This window comes from Tupaia chinensis, unplaced genomic scaffold, assembly GCF_000334495.1.
Source record: "Tupaia chinensis unplaced genomic scaffold, TupChi_1.0 Scaffold000317_1, whole genome shotgun sequence".
Classification (NCBI taxonomy): domain Eukaryota; kingdom Metazoa; phylum Chordata; class Mammalia; order Scandentia; family Tupaiidae; genus Tupaia; species Tupaia belangeri.
Window position 1 is genome coordinate 3,260,541 of NW_006159810.1, and position 24,253 is coordinate 3,284,793.

Consider the following 24,253-nt stretch of genomic DNA (forward strand, 5'->3'; position numbering starts at 1 on the left):
AAGTGTCTGGAATTTTCCTGACGCTGTCTTAGCTACCAGGTCCTGTAGGAAACGTTTATGCTGGGGACCTGACCAACTGGGACACCAAAAAATATAACCCATCTCCTCCCATTTCCTCTCCGGGGGAACCTAGAGATTGTCACAAGGACTCCAACTACCGCCACCATTTCCATGTTTCCTAAAGCAGGGCCTCAGATCCATTTCATCTTAACAAAATGAAGCTATCGTTGCCAGAGTGACACGTGAATTCTCTTTGTTGAGTCAGCCATAAACCCACTCCCAGTCTCTCCCCCTCGTGCCTGGCTGTCATTCTAACACCACTCTTGCCATTCTTCTGAATTATTTCAATACCCATATTGCTGTTGCCCTAACCTCTCAACTTCTCCAAATATTCTCTTCCAAAGACCTTGTTCTTCACCTTTCTCATCTCCTCAGCCCTGCATCACAGGGTCAGGTCAAACCTTCACTTCATTATTACCTCTTATTGCAGCCTTTCATGATCACTTTTTTTTTTAAAGAATTATTTATTGAATTTTTATTTCTTCAGTTTGGCCAGAGAGAGATAGGGGGTGGGGGAAGAGAGAAAGAAAGAGAGAAAGCTCCCAGGTCTGGGACTTGAACCATGGTCAACTATGTGGGAGTCCAGTGCCTTAACTACCATGCCACCTGCCAGCCTCTCCCCCGCCATGATTACTATTTAAGATGTCTATCTTTCAGGCCGGCTCCATGGCCTGGTGGTTAAGGCTTCTGAATCCATTACGGTCTGAGTCCCAGATCTGACAGGTTGAGAAACAAGCCAGGCATATGTGCATGCCTGCCCATAATCTTGAAAGGAGGGAACAACGGAGAGGATTATGGCATGACAATTCCCCATGGGAGATGCTTTCTCCTCTCCTTGTCCCTGTTTCTCTCTTTTTTTTTAGAGAGAGAGATTTTTGCTGTGTGCTTACCAGAGAAACAGAGATAGAGAGACAGAAAGCGAGAAATCATCCCTCAGGGGGAATGGCCATGCCAGTCTCTTCCCCTTCATTCTCCTCTCGAGATTTCGGGCACACACACACACACCCAGCGTGAGTTCGAAGCCACCAGATCTGGGACACGAATCATGGTCAGCCATATGGGAGTCCAGCAACATAACTATTACACCATCTGCTGGTCCCATCGCTGTTATAACTTTATTTGAAAATCAGCAGTTAGTTCTCATCCACATTGACTGTAGTTTTTTTTTTTTTTTTTTTTTTTTTTTATGGCCATGCCACAATCTCTTCTCCATTCTCCTCTCAGGATCTTGGGCACTCACGCACACGCGCCCAGCATGAGTTTTAAGCCACCGGGTCTGGGACACAAACCACGGTCGACTACATGGGAGTCCAGCGACATAGCCATTATGCTAACTGCTGGTCTCCCTTGACTGTAGATTTTTGAAAGTGGTAACAGGTACATAGGTCACCAGAGTGTAGAGCTTGTTGGGTGAGTCTTCATCCTCATTTCGTTTTCTGGACAACCGCACACAGATTCGATATGGGACGTTCCTTATTCCTTTGACCCAGAGAGCTTTGTTGAGCCTGGTATCAATGCGCACATCTGGAGTCCCCATCTCTTTCATGGCAAATTTCCGGACTTCTTAGAGTGCCCGAGGGGCACGTTTCTTGAAGCCCACGCCATGGATGCGCTTGTGAATGTTGATGGTGTATTCCCGGGTCACCACCTCGTTGATGGCAGAATGGCCCTTCTTCTTCTCGCCACCCTTCTTTGCAGGAGCCATTCTGCCCGGCCTAAACTGGAAGACTAGTTTATATCTTTACTTCCATGAAAGAGAGTAACAGAGAGACAGCACTCCCGACGTGGTCTTGCTGCCACACTCCAACCCCAGCCCCACCCAGTCCTGGATTATGGGCACACACGTGACCAGTGTATGCAGGAAGGTCTCTAGACATGAACCCGGAACCTTCCCAGTTGGGCAGCCCTCTCAGAGCATCATGTTTTGCCATTGTGCCTCCATCTGGCCCCAGCTCTAATAATTCTTCACCCCCACAAGAACCCACAACCCCTTGATCCTAGTGCCCTTCACCATCCCTCACCCTGTCATGGCCTCGCTTCCCTCCCACACCTAACTTAGACCAGAAGTCTCACTCTGTCACCCCTCCGCACATGCTCCCAGCTCTTGCTCCCCTCCATGCTCTTTGTATTCTCCTACAAAACTCACCCCAGTTAAGGCAGCCCCCACACCTTCCACAGCTGCTGATGTCACTGTAAATTCCTGAGAACGCCTTGCAGTCCTGAGTGTTGTCTGAAGCTGCCCCTCAGCCCAGAGCTCAACCCGCCTCCTTGGTCAGGGCCCACCATCTGCCCGGCCTTGCTGCTCAGACCATCCTACTCACCTAGTCAGCCTTCAGAATAGGACATCTGCTTCCGAGAACAGCTTCTCTGCCACACTCTGGCTTTTCGGTGGCTTCAAAACTGAAGTCAAACGATGTGACATCCTCTCAGAGGGCACCCTTTCTATTTCCGCTCCATTTTCTATACACTCAGCGTTGCTGAGAGCTATTTTGACATTTCCTTCTATTCTTAGCATCAAAGCACAAACTCATATGCAGATTAACCCAAGTTAGGAGACCTGTACATTCATCTTCCAGATTCACAGAGAAAAGTCATGAGTACCCAGGGGCCCTGGCGAACCTGTAACAGGGGCAGACACTCCAGAGTGAGACGGAAAGTGCCCGGTGGAGGCCTGGAGACTCTGACACTGTGAGCATGCGTCACCTTGGGCAAGTCCCGTTAGCTGCCTAGGTCTCAACCTCTTCATCTGGAAAGCAAGGGGACTGGATGAGATCATTCCTAAGGTTCTTTCTAAATCTTTCATTCTAACTTGGTCACAGAACAGCACAACATCCACAGTGGCCCCTGTTTTTACTGCCTCTGCTTCATTGATTATTTCAGTCAAGTAGGGGACCTGCTTCATGCCCAGAGGATGCAGATGAAGGTCACAATTCCTGCCCTTTAGAAACTCACATTCAGGTCAGCAGGTGGCATTGTGGTTAAAGCACTGGATTCCCACATGACTGATTACAGTTCAAGTCCTGGGCCCGACAGCTTGAAAATCACACCAGGCATATGTATGTGCATGCCCAAAAATCCCAAGAGAAGAATGGAGGAGAAAGGGTTGAGGCATGGCCATCTCCCCTGGGGGTGATTGCTCACTTTCCCTCTATTTCTCTACAGCAAGCACATGTGCCCTGTGGCAGAAACCTTAAAAAAAGAAAGAAAGAAAGAAAGAAACTCATATTCCTTGTAGACAAATAACTATATAATCCTTTAGTTAGGCCATAATATGATGAATGTTCGGGGAAGGTCTGCTCTAAATACAATGGACACAAGGTAGAAAGGGAGATTCGTCCTGGCTGCAGAGATTAGACTCTGTCACAGAGGAAATTATATTTGAGAGTATTCTTAAATTATTAGAGTAGGAGACACAGGAAAGACATTCTGAGAAAGGATCCAAAGACATGGTGAATCTGGGGAACAAATTCCACGTTTTCCATATACCTGACTCTTTTTTGTTAAAAACGTTATTTTATTGAACTTTATTATTATTATATTCCAGTTTGATCAGAGAGAGAGAGACAGAAAGAGATAAGGGGAAAGTGAGAAAGCAAGCTACCAGGTCTGGGACTTGAACTGCAGCTAGCCATGTAGAAATCCAATACCTCGATATGCCTGACTTTTTTTTTTTTTTTTTTTGGAGAGATTTTTGCTATAGGGTGCATGCGCTCACCAGAAAGACAGAGACAGAGAGACAGAAAACGAGAAATCACACCCCAGGGGGGATGGCCACGCCGCAATTCCTTCTCCTCCATTCTCCTCTCAGGATCTTGGGCACGCACGCATACGTGCCTGGCGTGAGTTTAAGCCACCGGGTCTGGGTCTTGAACCATGGCCGACTACATGGGAGTCCAGTGACATAGCCATTACACCATCTGCTGGTGCCATATACCTGACTCTTAAGTGCATGAAGGAGTTTGTCAAAGTGTGAGGCTGGAAAAGATAGACAGGAACTTTCTCTTTTTCTTCTCATTTAGCAAAAACCTCACTTTTGAATTAGCCCGAGTTTTAACTTTAAGTCAGAGCTTCTCTGCTGTTCTTGACTCTTACCCTCTCTAGCCTCTGCTCTGTGCTTTTATATTGGGTCATTGGGAAAGTCACGATGCATTTCTGCATAGAAAAACAGAAAAATCAGTCATGAATTTCCTGATGACCTCACATGTTGTCCTGAAATCTGGCCCTGGCATGATCACGCCATCCTCATGAAGATGTTCAGGCATACCACCTGTCATATCGTTCCACGCAATACATAAGGCCACAAATAATAGCAATCTCATTTTCTAGGGGGAAAAGCAGAAGCCAACATTGATTGTAGTTTGCTCAGTATGAGGGAAATAGCTATAATATGCCCTGTGACTCTCCTTCATAAAGTCTTCTACAGTCACACCTTAAGAGAAATAACTATAAACAGTCTTGACTGACCTGGCAGTCATGCTAAGACTGCCATAAAGGTCAGAATTGGAGTCAAGTGTGGCTTTAAGGAAGAAGTAAACATAGTGAAGACCATATAAGGTTAGGGAAGAAAGTCTAATGTAAGTTGCAACTCAGAATGTGGATTGGGAAGATTAAAATCTCCTTGGGCCCATGAGAATAGTGGCTTCTTTTTCCTCGTCTAATTGTTTGATAAGGAATTGTTGCTGCCTTAGGTGGGTCACTACCACTCAAGATTTGCCGTTTGACCTTAGAGATCCAAAAAGCTCAACTATTTATTCTCCCCAAACTGATCAGTGTTGAGAAGCCTGACAATTTTCTGAGGTGAATGGTTTGTAAAGCAAGCTCTTTCTGTTGTGTCTCTAGCACCATCTACAGGAAAACGAAAATGCCCTCATTAGAACGGCTTCCGTATTCCTTTCCCAGGGAGCAAAGAGGAAGAAGAAGGGAGGAAGAAAGAGCAGATTCTGTTAAAGAAAAAGAACATGAAATATGTTATACTGAAATCAATTTTATATAGAGATGTAACCAGTGAAACAAAAACACAAACATTCTAGAGCCAGCCCTATCTGCAGGGGTTAAGCCCTGTGCAGGGAGCTAAATCCCATATGGTCAGCCATGATTTGAATCCCAGTTTTCGTGACTTGAAAAACCACTCCACACGCATGTGCATGCACGACCAGAATCCTGACAGGATGGAGAAATGGAGGAAAAGGGATTGCAGCGTAACCATGTCCCACTAGGGGGCGCACTTGCACACATTTTCCCGCTCTCTCTCTAATAGAGTAACACGCCCTCTGGTGATTAAAAAAATTAACACAAACCTTATAAATAAAAAACACAAGCAAACAGAAAAGCAACAAGTGTAAGTCATAACATAGAAGCATACTGCGAAGTCTAATGACTGAACTAAATATTTAGAATCTATACATGCTCTATTAATGTCATTAAATGCCTCTATTAAACAGTCTTTTGAATCCCAAAGCAAAACCTGACAGAATGCTGTGTACAAACCAAGTGACTCAGGAAGGTTGAAAATATAAGCATGCAAAAGCAAACCAAGCAAATGCAAGCCAAAAGTAACCTCAGGGCCAGCAGATGGTGTAGCAGTTACATCTCTGGACTCCCACATAGCTGACTTGATTTTTCAAGTCCCTGACCCAGTGGCTTGAAAAATCACACCAGGCACGTGTGCATGTGTGCCCAAGATCCCAAGAGGAGAACAAGTTCTAGGTTCAGGAGACCTCCCTGTGTGTGCCAGACACGTGCATGCCCATAATCAGAGCCGACTGAAGCTGGGGGTGGGGGTGGATTGGAGCACCGAGATCCTGTTGAGGGTTCTGTCTCTCTCTCTCTCAATCTCCCTCACCCATTATAATTCAAGTTATTTTGGAATGACAAAGAATGGAATTAACATTGAAGGTTCCTTGGCCCTGTGATTAAAGGAGTCAAATCCCACATGGCTGACTATGGTTTGAATCCTGGCCCCTGCAGCTTGAAAAACACGCTGGGCATGTGTGCCCCAAGTCCTGAGAGGAGGGAGAAATGGAGATGAAGGGACTGCAGCCAGACCATGCCTCACTGGGAGGTGTTTCTCCCCTCCTCCTTTGTCTCTCTCTGGTGAGCGTGCAGATCCTCTGGAATACAGGAAACAAACAAAAATGAAGGTTTGCAAAAAAATGACCATATCTAAGACCATAAAAAAACCTGCAGCTAGTTTCATGAAGTATAAGTCATATAGCCAGTATAGACCTAGAAATGTTTTAATTCCCTCTGAATTATAATAGGAATAAAAAATAAATAAAATCACAAAACTAGGGATAACTAGAAAATAACTACATTATATATAATTATAATAATGTAATATAGTTACAGTATTATAATAACATAATAAACAATTATACTACATAATTATATATAAGGAAATGTAATATGTAAGGGGCTTTCAAACAGTTCACAGAAAATGAGTTCATGAACAAAGGACACGTGGCTTTCCTTTCCGTCTGGCGGCAGCCGTCAGGTAAGCCAAGATGGGCGCATACAAGTACATGCAGGAGCTGTGGCGGAAGCAGCAGTCCCACGTACTGCCAGCTCTTGGTGCTGCACCGGGCGCCGCACCCCACCCCACCCCGCGGACAAAGCGCGCAGACTGGGCTACTGGGCGGAGCACGGTTATGTGATATACCGGACTCGAGTGCGGCGTGGAGGCCGCAAACGCCCAGTCCCCGAGGGTGCAACCTATGGCAAGCCTGTGCATCATGGTGCTAAACAGCTCAGGTTTGCTCGGAGTCTCCAGTCTGTTGCAGAGGAGCAGCTGGACGCCTCTGTGGGGCTCTTAGAGTCCTGAATTCTTACTGGGTGGGTGAAGAGTCCACATACAAATTCTTCCAGGTTATCCTCATTGATCCATTCCATAAAGCTATCAGAAGAAACCCTGACACCCGGGGATACCAAGCCAGTCCACAAGCACAGGGAGATGCGTGGGCTGACATCCGCAGGCCGCAAGAGCCAGGCCTTGGAAAGGGCCACAAGTTCCAGCACACTATTGGCGGCTCTCGCCATGCAGCTCGGAGAAGGCACAACACTCTCCAGCTCCACCACTACTGCTGATCTAAGAAATGTTTGTAAAATTCATACCTAATGAACAATTTAGGACAGTCAAAAAAAAACTACACATGGATTTCAAAATTTCTTGCACCAAAATAAACTCATACTTTAATCCTATTTCCCATGACCTTTTTGAAGTCACTTCATATATTGGAATATAACATAACAGAAGTATTATGTTACTACTATTATATAATGGAAACTCTTCACATGTGATCTAGCTTAGTATTGTTCAGAAGAAAATTTTAGGCCTAAGTACTTCATTAATCAACATAAATGAAGCAGGCGTCTAATGCAAGATATTTGAAAAAGAATGACAAAATAAACCCAAAGGAATGAAAACATTAATAAAAATAGAATCAGAAGCTATGATTTTGAAAAAAGTAAGAAAAAATAGTACTAATAAGTAAATCCAAGAGCTACTTTATTGGAGGAAGAAAAAATAAACCCATGAAATAGACATAACCTTAGCTAATCTATTCAGTACACAAAATAAGTGCATGTAGGCAAATACCACAAACAGATGAGATTAAGAGGAGGCACGGGCACGCACCAGAGAGAGCACTCTCCTGTGGGGCGTGGTCAAGCCCAAATCCTTCTGCCTCTATTTCTCCTTCTCATCAGGATTTCAGGCATGCACACACCCATATCCAGCATGTTTTTCAAGCCACTGTGCTAAGGAGCCAGGCAGTTTTTCCATGCATTTTTTTAAAGAATTATTTTTATTTAATTTTTTTTTTTTTCAGTTTGATCAGAGAGAGACAGAGAAAGGAAAAGGTGAGAAAGCAAGCTGCCAGGTCCAGGATTTGAAGCACTGTGGGCCATGTGAGAGTCTAGCACCGTTAACCTCCACATGACCTGTGGCCCCATTTCCATGAACATTTTATTTTTTTTGAGAGGTTTTTGCTATAGGGCATGTGCGCTCACCAGAAAGACAGAGAAAGAGAGACAGAAAGTGAGACATCAGTCCCCAGGGCAGATGGCCACGCCACAATCCCTTCTCCTCCATTCTCCTCTCGGGATCTTGGGCATGCACGCACATGTGCTCAGTGTGAGTTTAAGCCACCAGGTCTGGGACTCAAACTGCAGTCGCCTACGTGGGAGTCCAGTGACATAGCCATTACGGCATCTGCTGGTCCCATTTCCATGATTTTTTTTTTTTTAAGAATTATTTCATTCAACTGTACTTATTATTATTTCAGTATGACCAGAGAGAGGAAAAGTGAGAAAGCAAGCTACCAGGTTCAAGACTTGAACCACAGCCGGCCATATGAGAGTTCAATGCCTTAACTACCATGCCACCTGCTGGCCCCCCAGTGTTTTTTTCGTTAAGAATTATTTTATTTGGGCCGGCAAATGGCGTGGTGGATAAAGGCGCTGGATTCCTACATGACTGACCACGGTTTGAGTCCTGGACCTGGTGGCTTGCTTTCTCACTTTCCCTTTCTCTCTCTCTCTGGTCAAATTAAAAAAATAATAATAATAAATGGAGTTAAATAAAAATAATTCTTTTAAAAATAATTATTTTTATTTAATTTTATTTATTTACTTATTTTAATTTGACCAGAGGGGTACAGAATAGGAAAGAGAGAGAGAAAGAGAGAGAGAAAGGAGACCACCAGGTCCAGGACTCAAACCGCTGTCAATCATGTGGGAGTTCAGTGCCCTAACCACCACGCCACCTGTTGGCCCACCCAGTGTTTTTCCTAATAGCCCCTGCTACAGTGTAGTGTCTATAAGCAGATCAAGGAAGTGATTGGGGTGGGGTAGCTGCTAATATCCCTTTGGCTATTAATGGTCCAAGAATAGTTTGAGAATCACTAATCTCAGGACTTGTTCAGCATCTGGTTATCTGAGCTAGGTGTAATGCTTGCAGCACTACAGCAGACTGTCAGCACGGTGACTGACGGAGTGCTTAGGATGGCCATCACCCTTTATCCCACTTAGCCCTGAATGGAAATTGCGTGTTAGCTTGGTTTTTGTCCATGGAATGTTACTGTTGCTGCATTTTGCACTCAATAGCATATTCTAATTAAGGAAATCTAATAATCCGTTCTCCTTAGGATCTGGGGTCCTTTCTTTGTAAGTTGAAATGAAGTCTGAGAGGTAGAGGCAGTGGGTCTTTAAACTTCTGCATAGAAAGATTTTGTCTGAGCATTTATCACCTTTGTTTCCTGCCTCTTCCCTCCAGGAGAAGTTGCTCCGGTGCAAGGGACCGCTTTCGATCTGAGGAAGCCAGTGGAGCTTGGGAAGCACCTGCAGGAGTTCCGCCTTAATGGTTTTGACCACAACTTCTGCCTAAAGGGATCTAAAGAAAAGCATTTTTGTGCAAGGTCAGGTCCTTTTCATGTACTCCCTCAGTAGGGAAGAGGAGATGCCAACTCTTTGAGGCACTTTTCCTCTGGCTAGAGCAGAGTGGGGGGACCAAATAGCACATCCATGTCTTTCCTTTTCTTTCTTTTTTTTTTTTTTTAAATTTTATTTAGTATTATTCTTTTTCAATTTGACCAGGGCAGGGGTGGGGGGTAGAGGAGAATGAGAGAGAGACAGCCGCCAGGTCTGGGACTTGAACTGCAGTTGGCCTGTAGGAGTCCAGCACCTTAACCCTATGTCACCTACCTGTCCCTATGCATATCTTTTCAAAGCTCCCATGACAGAAGTAAGCTCTGTAGGACTGACCCCGCCCACATTATCTGTGTGTCCTTCTCTCTTAGCCCTGGATGCTTCCCTCAGCATCCCTCCTCTCCCTAGCCCTGCTAGTTCTTTCATTTTTAAAAAATTTTCCTAGTCAATTTTTGTGCTCACCAGAGAGAGACAGAGAGACAGAGAGGGAGAAAGCAACCCCAATGTGGCATGGTCAGTGCCTTCTCCATTTCTCCATCCTGTTGGGATTTGGGGCATATACACACATGCACCTGGTGTTTTTCAAGCCTCTGAGTCCGAGACTCAAACTGCATGGTCGGCCATGTGGGGTCCAGCTCCCCTAACCACCAGGCCACAGCTGCAGCCCATCTCCTTGTTCTTTAAGGCCCATTTTCTATTAGAAGCCTTAAGTTTTCCCAACCACGGTCGCTCTGTGGTCATGAACCTCCAGAGCCTCCACTTTCTCAGTTTGTGATTGACGCCCTGCCTACTCCCAGGGAAGGAGGGGGCTGCACTTCTCTTGCAGTACTCACCACCCACTCCGGCCTAGTTTGACAGACTCTCCTCACTAAATCCCCCGCTCCTGCGCTTTTCATCTTCGTGAATCCCCGCCACCGCCCTAACACCTGGTGCCATATGTGGCACTAGCGAATGTTTGCAGAATGAATGGACTTGAAATAAAACATAGAAAACGATTCAAACTCCAATAGAGAAAAGAACAAACTTCAAAAACATTCTGTGTCTCAGGGTCCCAGTGCCACGCCCCTACAGGGGTCCTCCAGCTAACCCACTTTCCTCTCTGAGCCTTGCTTCACAAGAACGAAGCCCCTCTGGGACCCTAACCTGCTTCTCTCTAACCTGGCTGCTCCCTCCCCACTCTGCCCCTTAGCTGGCTGGGGTGAATCTGTTTTGCTCTTCCCAAAGAAGACAAGATCATGGAAAAGTTGCTATTGAGGCGTCTTTTTTTTTTTTTTTTTTTTTTTTTTGGGGGGTTTTTTTTTTAGGGGGTTTATTGAGAGGCTTTTGCTATAGGGCATGTACACTCGCCAGATAGAGACAGAGACAGAAAGTAAGAAATCATTCCCCCCAGGGGGGTTGGCTACACCGCAATCCCTTCTCCTCCATTCTCCACTCGGGGTCTTGGGCATGCACACACACATGCACCCAGTATGAGTTTAAGCCATCGGATCCGGGACTCAAACCATTGTTGACTATATGGGAGTCCAGCGATATAGCCATTATGCCAACTGCTGGTCCCGTTATTGAAGATTCTCAAGGCACCTTCTCATGCCCAGCCCATGAAACTGGAAGAATTTTCTATCATACTCATCCCATCTTCCTCTCCCCTTTATATCTCGTCTGCTCGGACGCTGGGTCAGACGGTCTCAAAGCACCTTCCCAGCTTCTGCCCCTCCCCACCTGCTTTTCTGCACCAGACTCATGTGGCTTGTCTTCATCCCCAGGGTGTATCATGCTGGAAGTGGGCGAGTCCTCGAAGTGTACACCACCCAGCCTGGGGTCCAGTTTTACACAGGCAACTTCCTGGATGGCACACTGAAGGGCAAGAGTGGAGTGGTCTATCCCAAGCACTCGGGTTTCTGCCTTGAGACCCAGAACTGGCCTGATGCAGTCAATCAGGTAAAACCACAGCACTGTCAGAGTGGTGCTGTGTCCAAGGTCCTGCTATATGGGAGAGGTCAGGACACTCGTGTCAAGTCGTATGAATCAAGAGTCCCTGTTGTTCTCGTCCCCAAGTCATGAGAAGCAGAGAAAACCCACAGCAAGTTTCTGACGTGGGATGTACACATTGAAAAAGCTCAGGTCTCACACCTTCAGAGCCTTTATCCAGCTTAGTGTTTCTCACCAGCACCTACTCATCGTCTACACCACACCTTTTGTTTTTGTTTTTGGAGAGGTTTTTGCTATAGGGCGTGTGCACTCGCCAGAAAGACACAGAGAGAGAGAAAGCGAGAAATTACCCCCCAGGGTGATGGCCACACCACAATCTCTTCTTCATTCTGCTCTCGGGATGCTGGGCACGCACGCACATGTGCCCAGTGTGAGTTTAAGCCACCGGGTCCAGGATTCAAACCATGGTGGGCTATATGGGAGTTTAGCAACATAGCCATTACGTCAACTGCTGGTCCAGACCACACTTTGTTTTTGTTTTGCCAGGGGAGAGGGGAAAAAGGGAGCAAGAAAGCACCCCCTCCCCATAGGGAGGATGGTGATATGCAATTCCTTCTCCTCTGTTTCTCTCTTTTGGGAATTTGGGCGCACACACACACACACACACACACACACGGGAGACAGGACATACACATGTAACAGTTAGATGTAGTTGCACCACAGCAGAGCTTGGGAGCCCAGAGCACTCACTCTGGCATGTTTTTCAAGCTGTTAGGCCCAGGGCGGGCTAGCCACGCAACTGGCCACGTGGGATCCAGCCATCTTCACCACGCTGCCGGCTGACCCTGCAACAATTTTTAAGCAGATCCTCCACATCTTCTCTTGCCACCTCACTTGCTTTTCTAGCTATGCTCTGCAGATGTGCTCCTCAAAGCAGCAGCCACTAGTAAGAGGCTCCTTGCATCAGGATGTAAATCAAAACGTGGCTTCCCTCATTGACAAGTGGACTTCATAGTTGACTTTTTTTTTTAAGTTATTTTATTTAACTTTATTTTTAAAATTTGACCAGAGAGGGACAGAGAGAGAGAGAAAGCAAGTCGTCAGGTCCAGGACTCAAACCGTGGCTGGCCATGTTAGGGGAGTCCAGCGCCCCTAACCATCACACCACCTGCCGGCCCCTGTGGTTGACTTTTATTATGGTTCAAGTTCTTCATATCATTGTCAATAGCAAACAGTCTCTGTACTTGCACCATTCTACGGAGCCCCAGTCTGGAGACCAGTCCTGAAGCATACCCCCAAATGGTTGAAGGGGCAGTGTGGGCTGCCAAGGTGAGGCCTCAGCCAGAGAGGCTTATGGGCATGTGCATATGTTCAGGGAGGTTTCTGGATGCAAACCCGGAACCTTCCTGTGCAGGTCAGCCTCACAGAGTAACCATGTTGTTTTCCCCTTCACAGCCCCACTTCCCTCCTGTGCTGCTGAGGCCTGGGGAGGAGTATGACCACACCACCTGGTTCAAGTTCTCTGTGGCCTAAGGAAGTAGGAAGATGTGACCCTGTCCAGGGCCAGGCTGGGAGAACCCTCTGCAGCCTGTCTTCTGTCCAGAGATGAGATGAAGATTCAGAAGCTCTAAAAATGATCCTGTGAACTAAAATCATACAAATGGTGGCTGTCACGATCATCAGCTTGAATATTGATTTCCTTTCCCAGTGTCTGACTCCAGGCCATGTTTATAGACTGACCCCAGCCCAGAAGGGTACTGAGCACAGGTAGAGCACAGGTACACACACAGTCCTCAGTTCCACCTCCCCACCCCGCCTCTTTTCTTTCCACTTTTCACCTTCTTTGATGCTACTCTCACCGCTTTTCTGCCTCTCCTTTACTTCAGACCGCTCTTGTGCAACAAGGTCACCTGAGCTCGTTTAGCACGCTGGCAGAGGGACCCGTGCCTCTGCAAGGCAGACGACTGACAGTGAAGGAGCTGACAGGTTTAGAGAGGGTGAGAGACCCACAAGCTAGCAAATACCGTAGCCAGGGCTTGAGTTCAGGTCATGAAAATCAAATCAAATCCCCTTCTTTACCTCTGCATTAGTGTCCCAGACCGTTTCCAGGGTGACTGAGGGACAAAGAAGGGTCTGGCCTCAGTCTTTCTTGTCAGATTGTTTCATAGGAAGCATGAGGCTGACTTGAATTCTCTCTTAGCCTTAGAAGTGGTATGACTTGAAGTGCAAGATCAAACCACCCAGAAAGAATCTGCCAATTAGATTCTCTGCCTTGAGGTGAACTGAGAAAACTCAGCTCAGCCCTGCCAAGGTATGGGAGAAAGGAAGGCATTGGAGACGAGTTGTGCAGCGTGAGGAGAGTGCTTCGCCTTTCCAGCACCATGCAGGTTACACTTTGCACCAGGAACAGACGTTTGGTAGACAAGGGTGGCCCCCCTCTTCCTGGACAGTTGAATCATCAATGGGTTTGGGTTGGTAATTTGTAAACAAACATATTTTCTACAATCATATACTCCAATCAGTTGAAATAAAGCCAAAATCTGCATATTTTGAAGACTCCAGTTCTTTCACCTTTAAGTCTGTCGAGCATGGACCTGTGGGAAGTAAGCCAAGCAGTGGAATGTTCTGGAGTCTACTGTGTTCTATGGAGGCCCCAGCATTTTCCTAGAGGAAAGCTACCTACCTGGTGGCCATTCAGCTCTTCTTATTTCCTTTCTTTACAATCAATAATTAACCAAAGGGGGACCAGCAGTTAGCGTAATGGCTATGTCGCTGGACTCCCACGTAGTCGACTGTGGTTCGCATCCCGGGCCCGGTGGCTTAGAACTCACACCAGGCGCACGTGCGTGCATGCCCAAGATCCCGAGAGGAGAATGGAGGAGAGGGATTGCGGTGTGGCCATCCCCCCGGGGGGTGATTTCTCCCTTTCTGTCTCTCTGTCTCTTCCTCTCTGTCTGGCGAGCACACACGCCCTATAGCACAAACCTCTAAAAAAAATTAACCAAAGAAATTATTTTTTTAGAGGTTTTTTCCTATAGGGCACATGCGTTCACCAGACAGAGAGAAATCACCCTCCAGGGGGGATGGCTACACGACAATTCCCTCTCTATTCTCCTCTTGGGATCTCAGGCATGCACAGCACACACGCATGTGTGCCCGGAGTGAGTTTAAAGCCACCAGGTCTGGGATTCAAACTGCGGTCGACTACATGGTAGTCCAGTGACATAGCCATTACGCTAACTGCTGGTCCCACCAAAGAAATTATTTTAAAATTCATTTCAGCATGGGTTTTCTGAGTAGCCATACTGCACACAGTCCTTGGCTGGGTCTTACCTCTCTGGGGGAAACAGGACATACACATGTAACAGTTAAATGTAGACTCGCACCACGACAGAGCTTGGGATCCTAGAGCACTCACTTTAGAGACAAAGGGATTAGACTATAATTATCTGGAAGATGAGTATTGGTCTGCAGGACAGGCCCTGTGACTGGCCACTCGTCAAGTTCTTTATCCTCAGGCCCTCCCTGTGCATGTAATGACAGATCTGAAAGAGTGGAGGACAAATGCTCAGGCAGCCACAGCATTGAGCAATTGCTGGGGAGCCTGGAGCTATGTCCTATTTCTTTTCCCTGCTGGGTCTGAGCGGGCAGTGGAGGTCTACCCAGATTACTGTTCAGTGTTCCAGTTTATACTTCCATCACACATTCTTTTGAGGTTCTCTGGACAACTGAATTTTTTTTTCCTTTGCTTGTTTCATGAGCATGACAGACAGAAATAAGTACCCTCAACAGGGTCCATCCCCCCAGCCAGCCAGGATCATGAGAGCACATGCCTGACATGCATAGGTCGAAAGGGGAACTGGACCCACAATCTTCCGTATGGACCGGCCTCAGCGGAGCAGCTCAAGGCTGGCATGAGTAACATGAGACACTGTCCAAGAGCTGGGCAGTGGCATGCAGCTGTGGTCCCAGCAACTGAGAGAAAGATGCTGTCTTAAAAAGGGCCAGCAGGTGGTGGTGATTAAAATGCTGGACTCCGTGGTTCAAGTCCCAGACACAGCAGTTTGAAAATCACTCTAGGCACCATGAGTGTGCTTGCTTGCGTCCGTACCCAAAATCCCAAGAGGAGAATGGAGAACGGATTGGGGGGATGGTTTTTCATGTTCCTTCTGTCTCTCTCCAGCCAGTACACGTGCCGTCAGACATTAAAAAAAGAAAACTGCACACACATTGCTGTGAAGACCAAGGTACCCTGGTATGGAGGCTGAAATGTTATGACCATTGTATTACAAATGACAGTGCAAATTGGGAAGACTAAAGGAAGTTTCAATGTCACGATAGTTTGTAATAAAAGTACAATGTGAAAAATACTGGACCTGCACAGAGGGCAGGAGGGCACAGCATGCCTTGGGTCCTGGCCAGTCTTCATTATCACTCCATTTTAAACAACTGCACCACGTTTCCAAGGGCTACTTAAATAGTTTTGATGGGCGTGTCCTCTTTGTAATGGAAGCATTTATCTCCTCCTCCAACTTCTCCAACTCAGGTACCCGGATCATAGTCTCAGATGCTTTGGGCAGCACTTCCGGCTATCATTGCATGAGAACAGTAAATTATCCTCTTCTCCAAATGGGAATCAGAGGCCCAGCTCTGCGGCCTAGTAAAGGGTGCTGGATCTCCATATGGTGACCATGTGGTTTGAGGCCTGGCCCTGGTGACTTGAAAAACACCAGGTGTTTGTGTGAATGCCCCAAATCCCAACAGGTTGGAGAGTTGGAGCAGGGTTTGTGGCATGATTACATACCACTGCGGTGGTGCTTGCTTCCTCTCCCTGGCAAGCACACACCCCTGGGCAAACTTAAAAAAAGAAAAAAAAAAATCTCTAAGGCTGAAAAAAACTGACAGTTTTTTGTTCCTTTTTGGTGTCCCTGTCAGGTACATATGTCTGGGCCTGAGGCAATCAGAGAGACAACCGGGGTGAGAAAGCAACCCCCTGGGGAGTATGATCACATTACCCGCATGTGCCTGGCCTCTTTTCAAAGGTTCCGGTCCTGTCCCTAGTGGCTGGAAAAACATGCCACATGTGTGCATGCATGCCCACAATCCTGATGGAATGAAGAGATGCAGGAAAAAGGACTGCAACATAACTATGCTCCAGAGTTATGTTGTACTGGGGGAGGGGCTGCTATTTCTCTCTGGTGAGCATACACCTTTTGTAATGAAAAAAAAAAAAAAAAAGTCTGACATTGCAAAATGCTCAGTAACCCGTGAAAAGTTAATTGAGAGGCTCAGGAGTAAATTTGAGATAGCAGAGGAGACAAACTAACAGACAGACTAATAATCATTCACCCTGAACAGAGAAAGGAAAAAGACAGAAACTGAACAGGGCTGGTCCTGTGGCCTGACAGCTAAGGAAGCTCAATTGCACATGGCAAACATGCGGTTTGAGTCACAGGCCCAGTAGCATAAAAACACACCAAACATGTGTGCCCAGAATCCCAATGAGATGGAGACATAGAGGAAAGGGAAATGCAGCATGGCCATGCTCCACTGGGGAATGCTTTCTCTCTCCCCATCTGCTGGGTATATGCACCCTTGGTTAAAACAAAACAAAAACAGAACCTCAGAGACTTGTGGGACAAAATCAAGCACATCAGCATGAGTAAGTAGAGCCCAAGGAGAGGAGAAAGACAGATAAAAAATATTCGGAAAAATGTCAAGAAACTTCTCAGGGGCTGGCAGGTGGCATGTGGTTAAGGCACTGAATTCCACATGGTCAACTGTGGTTCAATTCACGGACCTAGCAGCTTGCTTTCTCACTTTCCCTTTCTCCCTCTCTCTGGTCAAATTAAAAAAGAATAAATAAAATAATTATTTTTTTAAAAAGTTCTCAGACTTTCTGAAAACAATTAATCTATTAGGTTGTTGGCAAAGTCATGACCTATTTTTCTATGCAAAGATGCATTGTGACTTTTCTGACAACCCAATATATATCCAAAAAGCTCAATGAACTCTTAAGAAGGATAAAAACAGATCCTCACCCAGAGAGCTCATACATACATAAAACATTCAATGGTAAAGCAAAGAGAAAATTTAAAAACAACAAAAAAGAAAGAAAATGACCCATCATCACTCCTGGAGATGGCCAATACAAGGAGACTTTAAAAGGTTCATGGAAAGGGACCAGCAGTTAGCGTAATGGCTGTCGCTGGACTCCCATGTAGTCGACCGCGGTTCGAGTCCCAGATCTGTTGGCTTAAACTCACACTGGGCGCATGTGTGTGCGTGCCCAAGATCCCGAGAGGAGAACGGAGAAGGGATTGGGGCGTGGCCATCCCCCTCTAGGGGGTGATTTCTCGCTTTCTGTCTGTCTGGTGAGCACACACGCCCTATAGCAAAAACCTCTCCACACACACACCCACAGAAAGGTTCATGGAAAACTAAAACTAAAACCCAAATTTATTTTAGTGCAAAACAATTTTGAAATGTACGCAGTTTTTTTGTAATCTGTATTTCTCATGAACTTTTTGAAGACCTCTCATATAATTAACAGCTGACTTAACCAAGATTCCATAAGTCAATGGAATGACATAATCAAAGGGCTTCAAAAACAGAGGAATTCCATGTCCCCCAAAGTAAAGGAAGGGAGTTAGGGGTACGGTGTAAAATGTGAGACACTCTGCAAGGCTGACCCCCATGGGAAGGTTTTAAGCTTATGCACAGATACATTGCTCAGTACACTGGCACATACACGCCTGTGAACCAGGGCTGACTGGAGCTGGGGGTGAAATGCAGCACCAAGACCCCATTGGGGATGCTGTCTCTGCTTCCGTTTCCCTCACTGTCTCTCTCACAAAGAAAAAAAGGAAACTTAAAAAAATGTAAACATTCCTACCTAAACAAAAAATTCATCGCTAGCAGGCCTGCCTTAAAAGAAGTACTATAAATCTGAAAGGAAATTATACCAAAATCCAAAAACTAATTTCAGAAATAATAAAAATGTGAATTAATAAAAAGACAATACAGTTAACCTTGAGCAACACAGGCTTGGACTAAATGAGTCCACTCATATGCCATTTTTTTTTCAGTAACTGTATTAGTATACTACTGTAAACGTATTTTCCTCACGGTATTTCATTTACTTTGTGAGACAAGAACATATAATATTGGTTTGTTGGAAAAGTCATGATGTTATTTTTCTGTGTGTGTCTATACAAAATGTCATGACTTTTCCAACGACCCAATACATATACAAAATATATGTTAATCAACTCCATGTTATCAAGGTTCCTGGTTAACAGTAAGGTATTTAGGGGGCCAGCAGGTGACATAGTGGTTGGGGGTGCTGGACTCCTACATGGCCGACCAGAGTTTGAGTCCCAGACCTGATGGCTTGCTTTCTCACTTTCCCTCTCTCTCTCAATCTGCCCCTCTCTGGTCAAATTAAAATAAATTAATTAATTAAATTAAGATAATTATTTTTTTTAAAAGTAAGATATTATACGTTTTGGGCCAGCAGGTGGGTGTGGGGGTTACGGTGCTTTACCCCACACGGCCAACTCCATGGTTGAGTCCTGGACCCAGTGGCTTAAAAATCACACTGGACATTTCATGAGCATCCCCAAACTCCTGAAAGGAGACAGTGGCATGGCCATACCCCTCTGAGGGGGTTTCATTTTTCCCTGTGTCCTGGGCAAATACATGCACCCTACAGCAAAAACTAAAAAAAAAAAAAAAAAAAAATTTACAGTGACCTCTACTGGCCCTAATATAAATTGAAATGCAGTTTCCAACTTTCCCACAGAAAAGTTTAGCTTGAACATGGGGTTATTCATTTGGTTAGTGAGAAACCTAGGGGATACAGTAGAACCCTCCTTTGAATCACACATAAACAAAATGATAAACCAGGCAAATCTAGACTATAACTAGTTTAGTAAGACTCTATAGCAATGGTTTCCGTTACTGGCTACATGTCAGAATCAACGCGAGATATCAGAATGTTAGTGCCCAAGCTTCACCATCAGTAACCTGTTTTAGGTGCCATAGGGCACGTGCACTCACTGGAGAGAGAGCAAATGAGAAGTCGCCTCCCCCCGCAGGGGGCATGGCCATGCTGCAATCCCTTCTCCATTCTCCCTGGGGATATTGGGCATGTACACACATGCATCCTGCATGATTTTCAAGTCTTCTGGCCAGGGAAGTCCAGTGCCTTAACCACCATGCCACCGGCTATCACTGTTAGTGATAGGATGTTTTTAAGATCCATGGGTGATCCTAGTACCTAACTAGTGATGAGAACAGCCCTAGAGTAAAAACTTTTCCTATTGTTTTGTAACATTCTCAAAATGCCTAACCCTGTTCAGCTAGAATCTGCCCTCAGGCTTCACAAAGCATTTCTTTCAAGGATGAGTCACAAAGAAAATGTTTTTCCATACCAAAATTATTTCCCAGTGGGCCACCATGGGGCATGGTGGTTAAGGTACTGGCTCCCAAATAACTGATCCTGCAGTTCAAGTCCCAGACTCTGGCTTGAAAAACATGCTGGGTGTGTATGTGTTCCCAAACTCCCGAGAAGAGAATAAAAAACATGAATATGGACCACAAAGAAGCCTTCTTAGGCCTAACTAAATAGTACATGTCAACAATGAAAAACCATTTTTTAACATTCTCTATCAAGCCTGGTTGAATTGCATGCGTGGAACCCTTGGATATAGAGGGCTGAGTGTATAAGCAGGTGTTCTGCTCTGGGAAAACCTCAAGTATGTAGACAACAAGAGAACCTACAACACATGGAAATCAATTTTGAGGGTTAGGGGGGCATTTTTTTTACATTTAAAACCAACCACACTGAAACACCACTTTTCAACCCAAGACTGGTAAAAATCAACCAGTATGAAGGTGCATCATGCAGGCAATGAATGGTCCAAGGTAAGAGGCACTTCTACACATTGCCACCGCAGCAAAAAATAGGAATGAAACTACCCTTTGATCCAGCAAATCAACATCGAGGGGCTGGGATACCCATGTTCACCTGTCCGAAGTTGTATCCTTCAAGATTATTCCCTGAAACACTAACAGTAATCAGAATAAAATAGAGAAACTGGTTCAATTCCTGTTACTCCTTTACTCAAGAACTCTCCAGGGAGAAACCCCAATTAAAAAATGGGCCTGGGGCCAGCAGGTGGCATGGTGGTTCAGGTGCTGGAATTCACACATGTCCAACTGTGGTTCAAACCCTGGACCTGGCAACTTGCTTTCTCCCTCTTTTTCTGGCAAAACTCATGGAAAAAATAATTCTTAAAAAAAAAAAAAAAAAAAAAAGTCTGAAACACCCTTAACAAGCCCCTCACAAAAGACAGCAAATAAATATGTGGAAAAGATGTTCCACATCATCAGAGAAATACACGTTAAAACAAGATAGCACTGCACATCTACTAGCATGACCACAATCCAGAACACTGATAACCGCCAAATACTGCCAAAGATGCAGAACGGAGGGTCAGGGGCTTTCATTCATTGCTGGTGGGAACAAAAAAACCTAACAATTTCCAATAAAACTAAACAATCCTGCTCCTCAGCAGCAACCGAGTTGAATTAACATCCACACAAAAATCTGTACATGGTTGTTGATACCTTTATTCGGAATTGCCAAAATTCAGAGCAAACAAGATGTTCTTCAGTAGGTAAGTGGATAAATTGGAATCTTCAGACAATGGGATATTCAGTGCTGATAAGTGACAGTCTAGAAAAGATGTACAGCACCCAGAGGTGAATCTACCATCCAGCAGGCTACAGAACTGCTAAGACTGGGTTGTTGTTCAGCACCCAGAGTGAGGCCCAATGCTAACTATGGACCACTTCGGGTGACAGTGATGTGTATGTAGGCTCATTAGTTCTGTAACAAATGTACTATTGCTGATGGGGCATGTGGATAATGGGGAGTCTATGCACATGAGGGCAGGGAGTGTATTAGAAATCTCTGCACCTGTTTTGCTATGAACCTACAACTGCTAAATCGCCTTGAAGATCTTTATTATCTACATTCTAGCACCCCTCCCTCCCTATGCTCTTCCTCTTCTGCTCTGAACACTTTGTACTGTCACACTTGCCTATCAACATTCCAAACTAGAGGGAATTTGTACTTTCTGAGCTCCAGAAGTCCATGTGGCTTTCCCTCACTTGCTCTATCACAAAGGCCTCCTTAGGTCGCCCTTTACAAAACAGCAGTCAATTCCCTATCCCTCTTATCCTGCTTTATTATTCCCCCTCATTTAATACTTCATGATTGGTCAATTGTTTGCGCCAAGACACTGTAAACTCCTGTATTCCAAGGCTATACCTTGCCTTACACACTGGAAGGACTCAAATTTACATCTATTATGCCACACCCCCCACTTAACTCCACAGTTAAGTGCCAGTTATATGTCCAAGATATTAAATGGGAGATTATGCATAACACACTATATACTGTCCAGAAAACAGACACATTCACACACACACACAGAACTAAATACTGCCCAAAAAAGTGGGGGTTTGAGGCAGAGAAAAGATGTGCATTTACTAACACGGGAACTTACTATCCAGCAGGCTGTGTTGTTGGGAAAGTCATGATGCATTTTTGCATAGAAACAAAAATACATTAGACTCTCCGCAACCTAATAGTTGCCTCTTGGAGAATACCAGGCAGCTGAGTCAGAGATAGAAGCCATCTCACCACGTATACCTTAAACATATTATGGGTAAAAAAAGCAGGAAGAAGGCTGGGCCCAGTGCCCTGTGGAAAAAGGAAAAAGCACTAGGTTTGAGAAGTGGCTCTGAGGGCTTGAGGGCTTGTTAGTAACAACCCACATGCTCTACAATTACTCGTCTACCCAACATCTTTTCCTTATTATTCTTTTTGGAGATAGATTTTTGCTATAGGGTGTATGTGCTGGTCAGAGAGACGAAGACCAAGTGAGAAATCCCCTGGGGTGGCCACGCCACAATCCCTTCTCCGTTTCCCTTGGGATTTTACGCATGCACACACACGTCCCATGGCATGAGTTTGAAGCTGCCAGGTCCGGAACTTGGAACCACAGCTGACTACGTGGGAGTCCAGCCACATAACCATTACATCTGCTGATCCCTTATCTTTTCCTTATTAAATCCAGAACAAAAATAGCCAAGTTGTTAACAGCATAATCTACAATGGGTGAAACTATATGCACAATGTTTTTCTGATTTTTCTCTAATGTGGTTTTGCTTTTTGCCAAACCACAGAATAAGGTGCTTTACTGGTGGGAAAAAAAAAAAAAGTTAAGGGTTTAAAACCATAGATAGGATTGAATCTTTCTCTACTTTCTCAGGTGAGTGAACTCAAGTACCAACCTCTGAGCAGATTTCCTGTGAGAGGGAGAACAACAGAACGATTTTGCTGTGGGGACTGAGAGTGTCCTTTTTTTATTTTTTAAGAATTATTTTAGGGGACCAGCAGTTGGCTTAATGGCTATGTCGCTGGGCTCCCATGTAGTCAGTCGACTGTGGTTCAAGTCCTAGACGTAGTGGCTTAAACACACCAGGCACATGTGAGTGCGTGCCCAAGATCCCAAGTGAAGGGCTTGCTGCATGGCCACCCCTGGGGGATGATTTCTCGCTTTCTGTCTCTAGCAAGCACACGCCCTATAGCAAAAACCTCTCAATATATATATGTGTATATATATACATATACATATATATATTTTTTGTTTAACTTATTTTACTTAAATTTAACCAGAGAGGGACAGAGTGAGAGGGAAAGTGAGAAAGCAAGCCGCTAAGTTTTGGACTTGAACCATGGTCACCACATGGGAGTCCTGTACCTTTTAACCACACCACCTACCAGCCCGAGACGGTGTCCTTTTCAGTTTTACTAGAAAAGTGGACTTGGGGCTAGTGGGTGACAAAGAGGTTAAGGCATTGGATTCCCACATGACTGACTGCATTTCAAGTCCCAGACATGGTGGCTTGTTTCCTCACTTTCCCCCTTCTCTCTCTGGTCAAACAAAAAAATAATTTTAAAAAAAGAAAAAAAAGGGTAAACTTATCTTAATTACGGACATGGTCAAAGCATTTCTTTTCCCCAAACATTGGAAATCTGCCTACTGCTTTCCTACTTAAATTAGTTCTGGATGTTAAGTCTTAATACTCTACTAAACTTGGGACCAGCAGGTGGCGTGGTGGTTAAGGCGCTAGACACTCCCACATGGCCGACCATGGTTCAAAATTTAAAAAAAACTATACTAAACTTTTAGGACATCATCTTCTGGGTTGTACTTTGCTAAGTTCTCAACTTGTTAAGGTGCTTCATAGCTTCTAGCTCCTATTAGCATGTATCATGGAAAATCATGTTTTTAGTCTACCCAAAGATAGGCTACCCAGACACCATTTTACCTTATTAATTTAATCCAACAAATCTCAAACTGACAGAATTCTGAGACCCACAAGTATTCTTTGTCCTCACCCACAGGCCACTTTCACTTGATATTTAGCTTGAAGCCCAATGGACAACTATCACTGGAAGTCAAGAATATGTACCACCACTCTATATTCCTGTAAAAGGACCAAAATAAGGTTTTCTCTCTAAAGTATTCAAAATAACGCCCGACTCATACATGCAATTAGCTATCCAACTGGTGCCAGAATGGAAACAAGGTACGAGTCTAGAGTAGCACTTTTCAAGGCTGACATCATTTAGTAACCAACCCCGACCGACCACTTAGAATAGAAGGTACACTGCACACATTAGCATCTCATTCTGAGATGTGTACGACCCAGCATGTTACAAGCTGCAGCTGAGTAAGAAAAGCGCTGACCCACTGTTTTG

The 24,253-nt window shown here is 45.1% G+C and overlaps 1 protein-coding gene and 1 pseudogene across 1 annotated transcript in view; one reads left to right on the forward strand and one right to left on the reverse strand.

Annotated features, from left to right (window-relative positions):
* The window catches only part of LOC106735160 (60S ribosomal protein L31-like), an 11,558-nt pseudogene extending 9,773 nt beyond the window's left edge, over nt 1-1,785 (reverse strand).
* GALM (galactose mutarotase) overlaps nt 1-13,960 on the forward strand; it is an 85,029-nt gene extending 71,069 nt beyond the window's left edge. The window contains exons 5-7 of the mRNA XM_006151357.3: nt 9,332-9,473; nt 11,247-11,421; nt 12,868-13,960. Of these exons, the coding sequence (XP_006151419.1) occupies nt 9,332-9,473; nt 11,247-11,421; nt 12,868-12,945 (395 nt within the window). The 3' untranslated portion in view covers nt 12,946-13,960. The remainder of the gene's footprint in view (nt 1-9,331; nt 9,474-11,246; nt 11,422-12,867) is intronic.
* Nucleotides 13,961-24,253: the final 10,293 nt, after the last annotated feature.